We start from the raw sequence: 19854 nt of genomic DNA on the forward strand, positions 1-19854 counted from the left end.
TGTAGCAGTGGGAGTTCTTTTCACGGTATGTATTTTTCAGCCTTGGATACAATGAGATGCAGTAATCAATCTGGAGGTCATACATGTGTGGATCCCTGCTGCCAAGTCTCTGTCTGATAGATTCTGAAGAGAAGTATGTTTTTCAGTACTTCATTCAACAATAAGTTGATGTTTGGTAAGGTGACATATTTGCTTCATTTCTTTGTGGTATTCGTTGTGAGTGAAGTGGAAGAAGCAGTAGTTTGACAGGATTTAGGAGTAGCTCTTGCACCCTGTCCATCCCGTATATCTTCAGAAAACACAGTTTTCATGGGTACAGATTGAGGTTTATGGGTTCCCCACTTTGCTCATAGGATGGCAGTTGTTGACTAGATGATTAGGAATTTCCTATTAAGAACACCAGTTGAAATTTATCTCTGTATCCAAGTCTATGTAACTAAGGAACAACAGCCTATCTGTAATCAGGTTGTTTTCTGTGCTTTTCCAGTGTTTTCTTCAGCTTTTAATTTGCTTGAAAATAACAACTGAAAAGTAGTTCCATTAAAGTAACTGGTACTTTAAGAAAAAAATGTATCCTTTTTCTAAATGAAAAAAGAGGAGACTCAGAAGCATGTCTGACAGCTAGACTAACTACTCTATGCAAACAGTTTTCATGTCATACTCCTGAAATATTTTTACACCGAGCAGTTAACAAGACCTTGAAGGATTATTTGAAATCATGTTTCTGTAGAGAATGTATTGCCACACAGAGACACTGAAAAAAAGGAAACACTCTGCTATCACCACTGACGTTACTATAGTATTTTATGAATGCTCCTGCACTGGCTTTTGTTGGTAACAATGAAAAAATCACTTATTTTCAAGTATTTTTGCATCTTACTGGCTTTTATCCTTCATTCATCACAAATGTTAAAATCAAGGAGAAAGAGTTTTTTGTGAAGAATGCTGACTAGAAAGGATATGGAAATTCAAGGTAAGGACTCTGTCTCCTGTGCTATGTTCAGCAAGCCAACTTGCTAACTTAAGCACTTAACTGCAGCACCTGTGTGCAAAGTGTCAACACCTTTATGTTTTTCTCTGAATAGTGGAGAGAGACTTTCACTGGCCTCCTTTCAGAGGGCAGTTTTGTCTGTCCAAGAGCTGAGTGTCCTCAGATGGTGCTTGTCTTGGTTATAGAGTCATCAAATGCCGCAATTAAATTTCTAAAGTTGTGTTACCAGAACTTTGTTTTAATATAACTAATGATTGCTGCCTGTGCTAATAGCTAAAAGGTGTTACAAGCAATGAAGGTAGCATTTTCACTTTAATCTGGTAATATGTTGCAAGTATATTTTGAAAAACAGAAACATGGGAATAAGAAAACCTAGTCAGAACACAGCCATATGTGTTAAATTAGTTATCCAAGTCACCTCATTGCATCTTGATATCCTGTTATAATTCTGCTGCATTCTCTTGGTTTGTCTAGAAAAGTAAAACTTTGAGACAATTTACTGCATCTACTGAGGAATTCAGTAATAAACCAGAAGAATAATAAAACTGTGTTTAAGTCAATAGCTTAAAGGAAACAGCTGTGCAAGAGCAATGACTTTAGAAACAGGGTGTATCTTGACAGAAGCTCAGATCCCGTATATTTCAGTCTTGTTCATTTGTCAACATAAAGGTAAGATAAAGCCTTGTGGGATTAAGCAAACTCCATAGCTAAAATACAGTTTGACACTGCTTGTAGACACATGACAGGTCTACAAAAATAATGTATTGATAGTCTTTTCATCCAGAAGAGAATATGTTTTTAAGGAGGGTGAGTACTTCTATTAAATTTAGATTCAAGCAGTGCAGTATTAGTACCTTCAAATAATTTTAACCAGATGTTACATTTTTCTTCTTTTCAAACTTTATAAATACAGATGGTAAGGAAATCATGTGTGAAATACTTCTAAATGGAACCCTTAATTAATATTTAGAAACTATTTTGCAGTTGGTATAATTTCTAAAACTGTTTATCTAATTTTTAACTGTGTCCCATGATTAGAATTTAATTTAGGTGATACAGATTTTTTGTCATTTTAAGTTCTGTATTTCATGTGTACTTTCCAGCAACTTTATAGTATATCTGTTCCTAAATTGGGCATGCTGTACCCAGTGATGCCAATTGTGCTATATGCTTTACATGTTGTTCATGAGGCACAGTGACAGACACCCAGAGAATCAAATCTGCTAATTTGGGCCAAACAAATCCTATGACAGTGTAATAAACTGTGACAGGAAAGTCTGACTGCCTTGTTAAGGACAAGAATGCAGGAAGAACAGTAAAATCTAGGCTGAATGATGTCCTCTTTTAAGTGGATATAAGTAACAGTCCTTCTTGCCATACATTCACATTTCTGGACTTGCCCTAAGCTATGTAATGGAGAGAATTTAGCCCTTTCATTTTTTTTGTAGTAAATCTCCACTGATTTTGGCAAGAAGCAGTTCCTGAGTCAGAACTGCTGTTAACCTTCAAAATGAGCAGAAGGTATTTTGGGATCCCATGTGAAACATAAAGTTCTCCATTTTTGTTTTTATTTGGCAAAGGCATTTCTATTGCCATGTGTAGAGCAGCTGAGGCTTTTCTTCCACATCAAACATCAAAATGTTAACTTTGCAAAGGGCAGTTCCAAAGAGATATATTATACTTTTCATTCATGTGCAACATCCTGGATTTTTCCAGGAAGATTCTCACACTAGTTCACTCTCCAGTAGGTATCTGGACGGTAAGCCATACTTCCATTATACACTGTATTTGCAGCAGCTTGTAATTAAAATCCCAACAAAAAGAAGAGATGATGTTGTCCTTGGCAAGCCATAACTACAGCTCACCAGTCCAGGCGTGTGAACCTCACTGCTCTTAGAGGAATGAAGTTTGCACTTTTATGACTGGAGCTGCAGATGTAAAAAGGTCACACTTTTTATCTGGCAGATTGACAGCAAGTTGTTATGATGGTGATGCCTTGAAGAGGTGATCAAACAACATTGGTGTTTAACAGTCTGAACACTGTGAGCTGAGTCTGAGCTTGAGGAGATGTAGGAGCAGAAAAGTACAAATGTACTTTGAAGCTTTTACTGTCCTCTCACGCTAGTCTTGGGCTAGGGATCTGAGCCAAGAAATACTGTTGGCTTAAGAAAATATATAAAATTAAAGTCACATTAGACTGTTCTTTACACAGAAGACAAATATTATGTGTCTGCAAAGGCAGCTCCAGAAAAAATAAAGCATGACCAATATATGCCCATAATTTGATATTTATTGTGATGAAAAACCAATGAAATCTCAAAACTGGCAGAGCAAGTTTCTCCAGCAAACTGGCAGAGCTGTCTGAGCAAATACCTTCGAACTCAAACAGCTGGAATTAAATGGGTTTTGTTCATTTGCTTTCCTTAACATTTCTGTGTAGTTGATACTGCTTGTCTGGTTGGTTGTTTTGGTTTGTTTTTTTTTTTTTTGTGTCCTCCAGGAGCTATAAAACAGCATGTTATTATTGCTATGATGATGTGGGGGCAAAACAAAAATGTAGAATGAAGATGGTCATAACCACGCAGAAATTTCTTAAATGGCCTTTTCAGTGTTTTTGTACCACCCATCAGTTTCAGATATTATGACCACACACAAGTCAGCAGCATGGCTCATATGAAACTTGTCCATCAGCTTCAGTACAAAGTTCAGAGGGCTTAAAATGGTGCCAAAAGCTTTGTTATTCTGATCTCACAAAGCTAACTGCAGATTTTAAAGTCCCTAATCTTATTCATAAATGGAAAAGGTCATGAAACAATGTAAAGCTGTAGGAATCTGCAGCTAGTTATGTTCCAACTGACAACTTAATCTATTCCTAATTATTGTGCCATAATATTTATTGTTGGGTTTCTAATTTATAGTGCAGTTAATCAGAAAGGAGCATAGTCAGAAACCACAATTTATTTTCAAGATGGAATTTTGTTGCTATCACACTACTAAAAAGAAAGGGAAAGGGAAAAAAAGGTTGCATATATATAAAGCTTCTAAAAACTGCTAAAATAATTATGATTAATGGTGTTTCTCTTAAGGGTGACACATTGGTACAATGCTTATATGTACAGTGCTAATAAAAATAGTGCAAGAATTAAAAAGCCAGAAACTTCTTGGATCAGAAAAATACAGACCCTGGAATTGGAAAGAAGACACACTCAAACTAATCAAGTAGTCAAACAACAGTTAGAAAAACAAGAATGACCAGAGGCAAAATGTGGTTTAGCTCTATTTCAGTATCTTCCTACAGCAGAGTGAGTATTGTGAAATGATTTAGTAAGAGCAGCCATATGTATGCTGTCTTGTGCTGACTGGGCATTCTGCTGTAAAAATAGTATAGATGTGTACATACCATATATTTAGAATGTCATATAAGAATTTTGGCAGAGAAATGCCCTTCATAAATAGCACCCTTCAGAAATATCCTGCTCTGTGATCAAATGAGGACTTTTGTGATGCTGCAGCTTAAAAAACATATATAAGTATGCCTTGGTTTGCTTGTGTATGCCCTTTTACCTGATAATAATTTTTCTATTTTAAGTACTTGGTTCTTTGCTTCTGCAACATTTCTGCAGCAACATAGTGTCTTCAGCTCTTCATCCACCTTTCTATAAATACTTTCTTACTGCCCATTTTTGTTTTCTAGGATTTTGAATTTATTTTGTAACTGATAATTGCAACGGAGTTGTGGCAGTGCAGGGGCAACGTGATTGCCAGAACATTGGCTTACGTTGAGCTTTCTCATTGACTCCCAAAGGATGTTTTTAGATCCTTTTGTATAACCTGAAGAATCAATGGAGAAAAACCCATGGAGGACAAAATTAATCTTTGAGCTTGTGCAAAAAAGTCTTAAGCCTTGAGATCCTTCATTTATTTATTAGGTAATGTTCTTTCATTGTAGGAATGGGAAGATATTCAGTGAGATGAATTTGAGGATGGCATGCTGTCAGGAGGCAGGTGACAAGCAGGACAGTAAGAGAGTGGTAGATAGTCCAGTGTGATAGATTTCCGTGCCTTGGAGACTGGGGCAAGAGCTTGAGCCTGGGAATGTTGACTGCATTTGACTTTGCAGTCTGTAAACTGCTGCTCATACAGAAGTCCTTGTGGCACTGGGAAAATCTACAGACTACTCCAATTAAGAGTATTTTATCATTAGTAATTTCAGGTAGTATCTAATTTCTGCATGTCTCTCAAGAATGTGAAAACACTGGGGTCTCAGATGTGAACTTTCTGCTCCTGGAAGCTGTGACTTCAATCTGCCTTGGCTTGGTTCCTGTCCTGTGCATTGGTATTTTGTCTTGCTTGAACAGCTGTTTGGATTCCCTTTTGAACACTTCAGGAACTAATAGTCAATTGGAGATGTCCTATGAGATATTCTAGTACCTAGTTTAATGCTGTAGTTTTCTATAATCTAGGGATAATCTACCTGTCACTGTCAATCCTCCTTCCTTTTGAAGGAAGTGTAAACAAGTACTTTTAAGCTCTGAATTGGATCTCCATTCTTTTGCAACTATACATTAGTATGTCAATTCACTAAACTGATTTCAATTCATACTCTCATTTTTAGTATTTTATCTTTTCCACACTTCTTGCTCTCTGTCTTCCATGTCACTCTCTTTCTAGAATCTGTTTCAGTCATCTTTGACTGTCTATTTTCTTGTTTCATTTTCTCATAAAAAAAATGAAAAAAGTTTTCAAATCTGATAAGGGTCTTTATTAAACTTTGGGTTTGCATAGGATTCAGGAAATCCTATTGCAAACTAAAATGCCTGTATATGCTCTATCTTGACATGGGAAATACTTCATACTAGACCTAAGGTCATACCAATTTTAACTAATCTAGAACTGCAATCATATTTCATTATTCATCTGTTATAAAATGTTTTTGCCAATATACAGAGAAACGCTGCAATTTTAATAAAAGTGTTTACAGGTATTACTAGTTTCCAAGCATATATAGATAGTGTTTATATGCTTGTATAAATAAACTTTAGCAATTCTGTTCCAATTTTTCAGCCAACTGACATGGACATTTTTATGTGATTCCTGCTTATGTGACAAGAGAAATCAGGGAATGTGTATTTCAGCTTTATGCATTATACATACACGAAGCATCACCACTTATATTTGTCATTTATGCTTGAAATGTTACCACAATTATTTGTCTAGGTAGTAGTTAAACCACCAGTTTGTCTCCTAGGTTAATATGTACCTAGGTTAAAATTCAAGTGCATCAGCAGTAGCTTAGTTTTCAACAGACTGACTTTCAAACTGGAGTTAGAGTGGAGTTGTCAGGTACAATGTCACAGTGCTCTCGTACAAATGGGCTACTCAGTCCTGGGGTGAGTAATTTTGAAATGTATTTTTTCTGAGCAAGGACTTACGATTAACAGTGAGACTTCAGAGGCATCAAAACTGTAGTCTAAGGACTGGTTCAAAGGTGACCTAATGTAGTTAAGGCAGGGAGGATGAAACTTCAGTAAAGCAGAAAGTATTTGATATACAGGTGCTATAACTTGAAGTAAATCAACTGAGATACATATTTACTTCATCTATTGCAGTAGTGGATATCCAGTAAAGATAGTATCTTTACGTTTTCCCAGAAAAAGGGATTTTTTTGTCTCATACCCCTTGAGAATATGTAGTTACTCTTTGATAATGCTAATAATCTAACTGAATCTTTGCCTTCTCTTTACAGTTATAAGGCAAAGATATATTTTTTAAAGTTCTTCTGTTTATGCTTAGTCATTAGAGAGCTTTTGTTTCTCATTTATCAATAAAAACTACTAGAAGATATTAAGAAAATACGATGTGGGCTCTGGAGGGCAGATGTACATTTTTCCAAAATATGGTGTTTCCCTCCTTGTGCTTAGAGAGAAAAGCAAAGAGCTGGAGCTCAGCCAAATGGTCTACTCAGAAAATCCCAAATGATAATGCTCCTGGGTTATATTAATATCATAAGGGAGACGTATATAAACATAGAAAGGATGAAAGGAGTAAAGGTGATTTTAGGTTGTACATTGAAGCTAGTCATTAGGTTGTACATTGAAGCTAGTCCAAGCATGCAAATATGATCTGTATTTCATTTCCTGAGAACTCTGGGAGAAAAATCAGAACTACTTTGTCCAAAAAATGCCCAAAACACCTGATCTGCCAGAATAAAAGGGGTCACTTAACCAAAAAAACAGAAGATAAGGGATACATATTTTACTAAACACAGTATTTTGGTTTTCAGATGCAAAAAGGTCAAAGTTTAAAGCAAAATAAGGCAGTCTTATTATATATTCTCCATGGCGTTATACTAAATTTAAAACAGCTTAGCAGCTTCATTGGAAGCTGCTTACTGCCATTATTAATAGAGAATTTGAAGGTATTGGGAAACATTCATTGTTTTGCAAGAAAGAAACAATTTAAGATACTAATTGTAAACCCTTCAAAAATTATGGCATGAGAAATGGCCCAAGTAAGATATTGAGAAGTCAACTGGTTTTCAACTAAATACCAGCCCAACAATTTTCAACAGAAGGTGCATGGTCTTAAGCAAAACACTGATTAAAATACTTAATCAAGTAAGCTGAGATGACAAACAAGACCAGCTGTAGAGCAAAGATTGTACCATATCAGCTGTGCACACAGTATGGCTCAGCCTTGAGAAATGTCCACATGGGAAGCAGTAATTGACCAAAAATTGTTGTTCAAAAGAGAATCTGATAAAAAAATCTGCTTTACACCATGTTGATAAAGCAGCGTTTTTTAATTTGCAACATCTGAACATTTAAGAAAAGTAACTTTCCCTTTCATGTAAAGTTGGTCTCCTTGAGCTTTTTCTCCTTTGTTCTTTTTTGAAAGAATATATTGGTTTTCACTATAGTGTGTCTTATGAATATGTATAAGGCAAAAATATGCTTTAATGAGTGACCATTAGCTGATTTCACATGGTCTTGTGTGTAGACAGTAGATAAAAAATAAACATGTCTAACTAATGGCAAATAACTGTGCAGCCATGATCTAATGTTGCTTGTTTTCTTCTACGTGACATCAATCCTGCTTCCCCTGGGATGAATGTTTGCAGATGTATAGTGATTCATATGACACCAAAAAGAAAAGCTGAAAAAATCTCGATTCTCTGTTTATATAAGGGATATTAAATTTCAAATGAAAGTATACCAGGGGCTGAAAAACAACTGTATTTTAAGGACTGTGTTCTCAATTGGGCTTAAAAGTGGAACAAATTTCCTTCCATTTTCTTTGAGTGTTCTCTTTGCCCAGAGGTCCTGGTATTCTTTCACTCCTTATTGAACAAAACTAACAAAAATACTAAGTTCTGCTTATGCTCAGTAACTAAGCATTTTGGTTAAAGACTGCTATTTTCTATAGCCAAGGGGATGTGAGAAGGCAATGTTGCTACCAATCATTTCTAGCAATCCTTGACTTCCTAGTCTGCAAAACCTCTTATCTACTTACTGTCAAATTGGCTGTGGAACATATTTCAGCACAAGTCCAGAAGAGAGTGTAAAATTCTGTCCCTAGAGACACTGCAATTTCTCTCAGCTCTCGTTTTGCTGTACCTCCTTTTCTGAAATCCTCTCTAGCAACCCAACAAGTACTTAAGAATTTTTCAGAAACCATTATCCCCTGTGTGTCTTCAATATTCTTCCCAAACAAGGATCAGTATGAAATATTTTCAGTTGTATCCATTAATTTTTAATGACCAGCTTTCCCTTTGGTCCTTACTGTACAAAAAAATATCAATATTCGGAGCTGTTAAAATTTGTAATATTTTTTCTTGACTCTGCAGTAGCAGCAGTTTTATCTGAAAGCCAAAGTGGAGTTTTGTGTGATACACAAGTGTCTTATCCTCTACATGATTTCAAGGCATCAAATTTTGTGGAAAGTCTACAAAAGCATGAACCTTAGAACCGGAATGAAAATAAGAGGAAATTTAATAGTAATATCTTTCTTAATTTGCTGTATCTGAGCTGAGCCAACCACACCATTTAAAGGGAATAGCAGTATCTCTTGAAATCCTCAAGGCATTCAATATTATGATTTTTTAATAGAGACAACTTTAGTTGTGATCTCAATTTTTTGAATATTTAATCCCATAAATTCCCTGTGGAGGGAATAGGGACATTCATTTTGTGTTCTTCTTTCAGCACTGAGAATTCCTTGAACAATGCCAATACATTTTAAGAGTAATCATTATTTCTCAGCTTTCTAATAAAATGCTACATCATCTTGTGAATTTTTGATGGGTATTTTTACATTTTAATTATAATCTGAAGTGTTAAAAAATTGCCTAAGTTTTTTTAAAGAACATAATCCAACAGGAAAAACAGTTGACTGAGTTTTCAAAACAAAATATTTGTTATTCAGAATAACAAATGAATTTGCAACAGAGTCTGGAGATTTTCTTCTGTTGAAGTGAAACTGGTACTAATCACCTTCCACTGAACACCTTCCATGTGTACTCTTTATTCTGGAAGTAAGACCAAAGTAATTCTTTACCATTTAAAGAGGATTGAACAAAACTGTGGCCATTCTTGCTGCTCAAGTGCAGAATTTTACAGGAAATGGGGACAAAGAGAAGGATTTATAACTTGTTGATGGATTACGTTCTCAACGTGATTGTAGCTTCAGTATAAAAAGGTAATTAAAAATAATTAATGATGCTATCCATAAATCTGTCGAAGGACCAGCAGCTGCACATAAATATTGTTTTAGTTGTATAATCCTTTATAGTATGATTAAAAAAAATATGGGAAAGAGCCAAGGGAAAGGTTTTTCAGAAGTGCTTAATGAATTTTTTCAATTTGTTTTCCAGTAAGAGTCTTCATGGGAAACTTGTTTTGTGCAGAATTGTTCTCATTTTCTGTTTAGAGTGAAAATATTGTCATAAAGTAGATGTGTTTACCATGAGTGCAGAACAGAAAAGGCCATGTAAAGGAAGTTTCAAGTTCCCCTTTACTTACTCTGAAGTAAGGCTTCTCGTAAAGGAATGAAATGGATTGAAACCACTCTGAGCTGTCAGTACATCACAGCTTTGAATCAACTGGAAAAGCAGCACGGTGTCAGCAGCATTGAGATGTATTTTCACTTAATTAGGTGCCTGGTTCTGGCACGAGGGAGCAGGCGAGTGTCTCAGCAGAGTGGTGTGTGTGCCTCCTGCCCTCGCTGGGGCCATCCCAGTGTTCAGGTGGTTCTGCTGTGGTTACATGCAGAGTGGAGCAAGGCAGAGAGCAAACATCAGACCTTGAAGCCATATTCTTCATTCAAATGGATTAATTCATTTTTACTAGGTTCTGCATTATGTGGATACCAATAGAGAATTTTGAAATAAATGCTTATGTTACTTATGTTTACCCTATCCAACTGCTCCAGAATAAACTGTGTAAAGTGAAATCAGTTCCCAAAAATCAAATGTTAAAAACACACATTGATTCTCACATTCACTCTTCCATAGGAGGTACTCCCTCATTAGTCCCTAAGTGGAGGTTAAATAGAGAAGAAAACAATTACCTCCCAAATAATTCATTAGAAGTATGCTATTGTCACACATTATTTTCACAATGCGTACTTTTTTAATTCCCTCATCTGCCACAGAATCACACAAACACTGTGTTGGACAAGTGTTGTTGATACATTTGTTGGTCTTCTGTCATCTCTTAACTCACCAAATATCATTGCAAATTATTTGTGGGAAGGGAAAAGACATGTAAAAGGCACCAAGTGGCATGTGTGCTGTCACTTCTTTTCTGAAGAGCAAGAACTTCAAAACTACAATTGTCAGAACAGCAAATGATGACCTTCTGGCACATCAAAACATAGACTACACAGAAGTTGCATTGACAGCTTACACTCTAACTGTGAGTCTCTGAGGGCATCATGATACAAATAAAAATGATGCCACTGCCCAAGAGTAATAGCTAATGACCCATGCAGAAAGCTGTCTGTGTCTATTACAGCACACGACTACGTGCAAGTGTTGCTGAGAAAACTGTTAGATGGAGATGTTGAAAGAAGACAGGCCTGAAATTAAATTTGATCAGTAGAAGCCTTTGTCTTGTGAACCTGTCTGACATGGGACTCCTTCATGTCTTGGGAACTGACATTTATTCCATGCCTAAGTTGGTAGCATGCTCTACAGCAGGTACTCTAGTAAGCTTCCAAAGTTGGCAAAGTCCAGAAGAACTGTCTTTGGAGACATAAGTACTCCTTGTCAGTACAGCTAGCACTGCTGGCAATCCATCCAGAACTGGCTGGCTCTGCTCACTGGGCTGGATTACCCTTTTGTGGTATCACTTGGCTTTTCTTAACAATCCTTTGTTTGCTGCCTTCCAGGACCTGACCAAAGAACTCTAAGGATTCTCCAAGTTTCTTTGGCTGAAACAGCCTGCTGAGGGCAAAAGCCTTATTCTTAGGCATAGGATGTGTCAATACAGCCCTTTCCTCTGACAAAACCTCATCTCTTGTGAGCCATCACATATTTCATTGTCTGGGTTTATGACACTTTGGTGAGAAACACTAAAAAATATAGAAAACTGTAGAGATTCATGTAATCAGACTTCCAGTGCCAGCAGTGTGATCATCTGAGCAGGTTCTGGTTTAGAAAAATAGGTACATCTTTGCAACAGAACCTATTTTGAAATTAATTTCACCCCAGAAATGCTTTTTTTCTTTTCACTAACTATAAAAAGAATCTACATTGATCTAGATGCACATGCCATGTGCACCAAACATGGCATGACTTCTGTCTCTGGCCTTTTACCAGAACCACCAAGCCCTCTGAGTAAAGCAAACTCTCCTGCCACGACAACCTAAGATGGAACTGAGCTGAATGACTTAAAAAAAAAAGTCTGATGTGGCTTTACGTCTCACACTTTGTCTGTAGTATGTGACATTACCCAGACCTCTACTTCTGCATTTGTAACACTAATAAGGAAACTGTAAAGCAAGAAAAAATGTCTTCTGAAATGTGCTGTCAATGACTATATAAACAGTAAGTGCTTGCCACATGGCAGCCAGGATACTTTGTTGCACATATATAGTGATTTGTGTGCACAGTAGGGACTTTAAACATGGTTGGAAATGTGATGGCACAGCTTAGAGTTTTTCTGCAGAAGCTGTGCTTCAATTGTAAAATTGTTCCTAAACAACTATATATATATTTACTAAATGCCAAGGAATTTACAGTAAAAAGAAAATTCTTCACCTTCTTTTTTTTTTTTAATTTTTAATTTTTTTTTAATTTTAGATATGGCTTTTAGAAAAGCAAAATTTATTTAGCAATTATTTCTGCTAATGTTGAAATACAAAGTATAGTTTCCAGAATAACTTGAATAGACTTAAAACAACTGCAGACCAGATTTCTCCCTAATTCACCTTCTGAAATATAAAGTTTTATACCAGAAATTCTTTGTGGGCTAGATGTTGGCTTTGTGGAGCATTCTGTCCTAAATGAATTTGGAAACTGAAAGTAAATTCAGTGTCTGGCAGAAAGAACTTTTCTAAAGTTGAGCCTAAAGTGTATATATTTTTAGTTGTTCTTGCCATCTTGTTGAGTTGTTGTCTCTGCATGGATTGCACAGAATCCATTTTGATAATATTCAAAACCAAATCAAGATCTCCTGGTGAAGGAAGAAGAGTCTTGCTGCTTCCTCACTGGGTGAAGAAATAAATTTGAATGGATCAGTAAAAATGGTAATAATTCACATAATTATTACCATTGTAATAATTGTAACAAAATTCTTGTAACAAAAGAAGTTCTTTAACTGGTTTTGATGAAAACTGAGGTGTAAGACAGTGCACATGTGCAAATGTTGTGGATTGGGGGAATAAGAGCTGTAAGAGCAACACTTAGGAAATATTTTATTGGTGGGAAATATGCAAATGCACAAAATCTTACTGGGGACCATTGTGGGAGCAACAAAAGTGAACCAGAATATTCTTTATCACTCATATTGATTACTGAATTGTGACAGCAATTTAATGTTGTTTTTCAGGATTTACCTATTGTTAGAACAGTGTATGTTGGTAAGACAAGAATGATTTTTTGTTACAATCAATGTTACAATCTTACAGTTGGTAAGACAAGAACAAGTGCTGGCTCTGATTAAAATGAGAAAACAATCAAGGAGTATATTGAAGCGCCCATTCTGTCTCTGTGATTGCTGTTGCTTTGAAAGTGCAAATATAAGAAGAATTTATTATTGTTAAATTGGAGGAAAAGTAACCTAAAAGAACTTTATTTTTTTTCAGGGTAGAAATCAATTTAAATTAGGCATATTCCAAAATAGCAGAAGCAGGCAAAACTTTAAAATCTAGCAGTGTATTTACAGCTGACTAATAACATTTAGCTTGAAATATATCATTCCCCTTACAGATCTGTAAACCTAATTACAAATATTTGTTAAATGTGTTGTCCAACTCTTACACATTTTGTGTATTCCAAAATGCAGCAGAGGGGATTGAAATAAATTAACAGTTATTTCAGAAGGATGTGTAACAAAGTTTTGACACTTCTGCTCAACTGCCAAAACAATTTCAGAATTAAAAGAGGCATTTCATATTATCATATGTAAGCTATGTAACTGTTGAGGTATGATCACAGAATCACAGAATTGTTAGGGTTGGAAAGGACCTCTGGAGACCATCTAGTCTAATCCACATGCCATGGCAGGGTCACCTAGAGCAGGTGACACAGGAATGTGTCCAGGTGGGTTTGGAATGTCTCTAGAGAGAGAGATTCCATGGCCTGCCTGGGCAGTTGTTCCAGAGCTCTGCAACCCTCAATGTGAAGAAGTTCTTCCTCGTGTTGAGGTGGACCTTCTTGTTTTCCAGTTTATGGCCATTGTTCTTTGTCCTTTTGCTGGGCACCACTGAAAAGAGTCCAGCCCCATCCTCTTGACACACACCTTTGAGATATTTATGTGCATTAATGAGATTCCCTCTCAGTCTTCTCTCCAGACTAAACAGGCCCAGCTCCCACAGTCTCTCCTCATAAGGGAGATGCTCCAGACCCCTCATCATCTTTGTGGCCTCTGCTGAACCCTCTCCAGAAGCTCCTTGTCTTTCTGTGGAGCCCAGAACTGGGCACGGCACTCCAGGTGTGGCCTCACCAGGGCCAAGTGGAGGGTTGGGATCACCTCCCTGACCTGCTGGTCACGTTCTTCCCAAAGCACTCCAGGCACCAGTGGCCCTCCTGGCCACAAAGGCACTGCTGGCTCATAGCCAACTATCACCCTCCAGGACCCTCAGGTCCTTCACAGAGCTGCTTCCAGCAGGTCAGCCCCCAGCGTGGGCTGGTGCCTGGGGTTATTCCTCCCCAGTGCAGGACCCTGCACTTGCCCTTGTTGAACTACATCAGGTTTCTCTCTGCCCAGCTCTCCAGCCTACCAAGGTCCTGCTGAGTGGCGTTAGAGCCTTCAGGTGTATCAGCCACTCCTCCAGTTTGGCACAATCTGCAAACTTGCTGAGGGGAGAGTCTATCCCTTTGTCCACATTGCTGATAAAAAGTTAAGGCTTGACAGAGTATTAATCCTTGGGGAACACCATTGACTACAGGCCTCCAACTGGAGTCTACTCTGCTGATCTCAGCCCTCTGAGCTCTGCCATTCAGCCACTTCTTGATCCACCTCACTGTGCATTCATCTAATACATGACTCCTGATCTTGCCTATGAGGTTATTAAGGGAAACAAAGCCAAAACCCTTTCTGAAGTTAAGCTACTCTCACTTCATTGACCTATCCTGTCATGCTGTCATAGGAGGCTATCAGATTGGTCACCGTCCACTGAAGACAATTTTCTCCCAGAGATCCAGATGAAAAAAAACATAGAAACATTTTCCATATAGGCTACTTTTATTCATTCAGGGAACAGCTCCCCAGTTTTTACATGTCTCAAAGAAGAGAAAAGTGATGGATAGAAACTTTTAATGACTGAGTACCAAATGTTTTCCTAGTTTAGTATATGATCACTGTGATGTAGTACAGTACTTAAAGACTGAGATATGATAAAGAATTGATGTGCAGTTAGTGGGACATCTATATATAGCTCTCACCTAAAAGCACATAACAGCAAAGCAAGGGGAGTCTATCCCCTCAGCGGTATGCATTAGCTCTCATTGACTTCACACTCTGACTTCAGAAAACATAATTACTTTAACCTGATTTAGCCCCACTCTAGGAAAAAACCTCACATACTCTTCAGAAACACACAGGCAATGTTCAGTCTTTGTGGAATTGTTGAGGGATTCTTTTGATGAGGAATGCATTGTTCATGGTCTTGCCATGGGAAACTGCCCTCTGACCTGTCCTGACACTATGGCATCCTTACATTTTCTGAAAGCTTTTAGAATTTATGATATTCACTCTTATCAATGAAATGCCCGAGTTGCAGGACTGAAAGTAATGTTTCTTGTTTAGAGTTTGGGGTGAGTGGAGATGTGCAAGTTATGAAGTATTTAAAGGCTGAGTATCAAGTCAAATTAATTTAGTGCTACTTACAAAGAGGTTTATTATTTAAAATAGGATATCTAAAATTGTAAAATTATAAAAAAAATTAAAATGAAAACTTCTAGTACTTGAACCATGTATTTGACAGTGGTAGATAGGTATATTTTGGCAAATGCAGTTATTCAGGGTACTCCTGGTACCCATTTTTCAGCAATAACACTATGATGTCATGTCCTCCTAGTGGAGTAGTTGCACACAAACAGCTCCTTTACTGATATTATAGGTTGGAGTCCTACTGTCCATTAGACCTTCTGCTGCTCATTGCTTTATCAAATTAAAAAAAAAAAAAAATCAGATTTCACCAATTGGTTTTTGTTTTCAGGCTTTTCTTTGATTCCTCTACCTTCTGTTGAATTCTGAAGGGTTGCTCTTACCCTGTTTTGATGATTTATCCAAGTATGAATAAAGCAATGAAGATCCTCTGCTTAGGGCTTGTCTCCACTTCATGAATATTGCAGCATGGAATACATCCAGAGTCCAGAGTCCATTTCACTAGCGAGAAACAGTTTCTGCAGCTGCTTGTGTGAAGAAGTGTTACTATGAAACCAACTGATATACTTTTGTACTTCTACATTTCTAAAATTCAATTTGTCAGATGAAAACAGCTTGGCCAGCAGCCTGTGCTGCATCAGTTTTCTGTGGGTCATCTCTTTCTGCTGGTGAAGTATTCGGATGATGCTTTGTAGGCATGACCAAAGTATTAGGTCATTTTCTTCTGGTTTTGGGTTTTTTTTTTAAAAGGAAGTTTCACTTGCTGTTGACTTATAATAGAAGAGGTACTTTGCCTTACCTGAAACTCCCAGTGCAGAGGTTGCCTCTGCTGGGAAGAACTCTATGAGATACAACACAGCATCATTTGACACGAGTTTGTAAGGGGAGATGGAAAGTATGTGCAGGGTGTCGTGGACAATAGGCTCAAAGAGTAACTGCATGCAAGGAATAAATGATCCTTAAGGTGTCTTACTGCTCCACGTGGTGCATCTCAGGTATCTTAGGTATCTTACTCTTTTGCTGGGTTTTTTTTTTTAAGTTTTTTATGATTTTGCTTTCTGCACTTCTTGTCTGAGTAAGTTACTTGCTCTGAATGACTTTGAATCCCAGATTCTTTCTTCCATGTGATATATTTTTTCCATTTATTGTGTTATATATTGTATAGTAGTATATATTGTAGGCCAGGTTGGATGGGGCTTTGAACAACCTGGTCTAGTGCAAGGTGTTCCTGCCCATGGCAGGGTGGGGTTGGAACTAGAGGATCTATAAGGTCCATTCCAACCCAAGTCTTTCTGTGGTTTGATGATTGTATCAAAAGGAACAATTTTAATTTTCTGTAACAGAAAAATGGGAATCATAACATTTTGCTGTTAATTTAACAATGGTAATATATATATTTAAAATAATTTTGAGTTAGCTTCATAATTAATAAAAAGTGAGTAATATGAATAGTTGATAAAGTCATATTTTATAAGGCAAAATGAAAATTAATATTCCATAATATATAAAAGGCATACAAATTATTAATGAAAATGGGGGGTTTTGTGGCATTTGTGTAACTTACAAAGTCAGGCAATGTGTGTGATACAGCTTTGGTTTTGCAATTTCATACAGTGTAACTGTTTCTCTCATGAGACACTAAACAAAATGAAGTGTATACACTGACTGTATGTAGGGGCCATTCCTTTCTGAACTGAAGCAGTGTAATTATTGATTAAAGTACATTGTATCTCCTAGCTCAAGAAAAAAATACATTACTTAATTGCATTGTAATTGGCTTTCCCTATTTTATCTTGATTATGTAAGATGCATATAAACATTAACTGAAGTGATCAATTACTTTTTATTCCCATGTATTAGCAATGTTTTCAAACATAGTCCAGTAAAACAGAGATAAATGTATGCTGTCCAGCAATTACATTGTGAAATACAGATAAAGAAAAACACACTCACACATTTCTTCATACTAAGTCGTGCAAATTAAACTAAAATATATTTCTTTTTTTTCTAAAAACAACGAGTTTTTGATGTGTATCTAAAACTGGTTTGCAGTATGACAGTGTTGAGTGCTTTTCTCCTGTGAGCTGTTTTCCACAGTGACTGTCCTTGACCAAACCAGAAAATGAATTTGATTTCTCTAATGCAAAAGGTAATTGGATTTCTCTTTATGGAATGCATCCCTTTAATGACTGTCTCTGCTGCAGCCAATTTAGCTGCAACTGACCTGACATTGATCTGGTGATATGACTTTAAATAAATGCCAAAGTTGGGAGATGAAAGACCAACTGTTTGATATCAGAAAGAACATTTCCTGCTTCAACTTGCCATTTTCCTCAGAAAATATCTCTATCGCAAATGTCATTCTTATGAAACATGCTCCTCTAGTAATCAGTCATAGAGTTGCAAATTGCATCCTTCTCCCAAGTATAATAATTTCCCAGAAAGCATCTGAAGAAACTATTTTGAAACTGGAATAAAGCCTCTTGAAGTATCTGTTCTTCTTTGCAAATACTCATTACTATGTAGACTCTTCCTAAGAGAAAACAAAATTGCTATTAAAGTGGTGAACTAAATCTCTGCAGAGGTCTTGTTCAGCATTAAATATTTATTTAGAAAATAGGGATCTTATAAAAAAGTGTTATAGCTTGCTGATCTGAGAGAAGATTTAACCACATAAAACAGGTATTTAAGGTGGTGTTTTGGGATATTATCTGTTCTTTGTTAAGGTTAGATTTAAGGGAATAATAAAATCCTAGAATGTGCATTTCTATTTATTTTACATAGTCATTATCCTTTGGACCCAGCCCAGGCTAATATACTGAGCACTTTTAACCCTAAATGGACTTGAAGAAAAAATGTAGCAGTTGAATACATTTTTAATTTATTTATGGGCCACTTGTTCTTTTTTCATAAACACTGTTAATGCCATTGATTGAAAGTGGTAGCTCACACTCTGGATGGTAAACTGAATTTTAAAACACCTGTGTGGAAAATAAAAGCAAGAAATTTTGTCTTCAGTTTGAAGTTATTTCCGTCTGAGCTTTTGTTAAGATCTATTTTCATTTTGATCAAAACAGATTGTGATCTCCCACTGTGTACTGATAACAATGAGAGAGAATTTGTTTTATTTATCTGCATTTTGAAGCAGGTGGTCACCCCAATTTCCTTTATTTATTCAACTGTTTCCTAAATCTTTACAAACTGATAGGTTTTCCACTCCTCTGGATATTTTGCACAACAGAATTTATGAGTTTATTGTAATGTAACTTTTGGTGCTTTTCAGTACCATTAATTTGAAGTAAATGTATATGAAAACACAGCTTCCCAAAGATGCAGGTGCCTGAGGGATAGTCACGTCCCTCACTGAGCTGAAAGTCTTTTTTAATACTTTCGTGTACCACCCAGAAGTACTGCATACATATGAGTCTCTGGACAGGGAAACAGATGGTCTCTTTAGATGGGAATTATGAAAATGAGAATAAATATTTCATACTTTTAAATTTTTTTGCAAGTTTTAGGGTTTTTTGTGTTGCCAGTCCCAAGTGTGCTTTTTTTACTGATACCAGGAACTGAGGGGAGATTATAAATGTCATATAGTGCTTAATTCACAGGCTTCCACTCCCTAGCTGCAGTTCTGATTTCAGGAGTGGAAATTCTGCTGATGCTGCTCTCAGTGGTTCCCCTCTCCCAGATTGGGCCAGAATGCTTCACAGGGGGAGGTAACTCATGTCCTGTAGGTTGCTGTAACTTTTAGACTTTTTCCTCTTTTCTTCTTATCTTTGGATCTCTACAGGTTTCATTTTTTCTCAAGGAGTTGCATGCATTTCCAGAGGCAGAATATATAGGCCAATATACGTTACCAATAGCACTGGACCTGCTATTATTCTATTATAATGTCTGTTATCATTATCAGAACTGATGCAGGTGTGCTATACATAAAATAAAAATATCCCTGAAGTCCTTGCTTGTACTTCTTATGTGACACTAGCATAACTCTTATTTCTTCTCTCCCTGCAGGTCACAGATATGATGCTTCAGGATAAACCCTACCCAGACTGGGGAAAGTCTGCCAGAGCTTTCTGGAAGAAGGGAAACATTAGGATCATTTTATTCTGGTAGGAAAATAGTAAAATCAAATTACTGTAAACAAATCTTTTATAGAACATTGAAAAACATCTCTTCTAATTGTTTGTAGCAGAAAGAGATATGGTTGGAAAAAAAAAGAGAAACCTGGTCTAACAAAAAATTAAATATTTCAAAAACTGTACATGAGTGAGGAATTCCTAATCAAAATAGTTGGTGTAGAAATGC

General features: G+C 36.6%; 1 protein-coding gene across 4 annotated transcripts in view; it reads left to right on the top strand.

Annotated features, from left to right (window-relative positions):
- TMEM117 (transmembrane protein 117) overlaps positions 1-19854 on the top strand; it is a 196013-nt gene that overhangs the window by 111313 nt on the left and 64846 nt on the right. For all 4 annotated transcript variants that reach the window (XM_085043582.1, XM_085043592.1, XM_085043601.1 and 1 more), the window contains one exon: positions 19561-19658. In XM_085043582.1, coding sequence (XP_084899708.1) covers positions 19561-19658 — 98 coding nt within the window. The remainder of the gene's footprint in view (positions 1-19560; positions 19659-19854) is intronic.

This window comes from Lichenostomus cassidix, chromosome 1Aa (genome assembly GCF_008360975.1).
Source record: "Lichenostomus cassidix isolate B80296 chromosome 1Aa, HeHo_3.0, whole genome shotgun sequence".
Classification (NCBI taxonomy): domain Eukaryota; kingdom Metazoa; phylum Chordata; class Aves; order Passeriformes; family Meliphagidae; genus Lichenostomus; species Lichenostomus cassidix.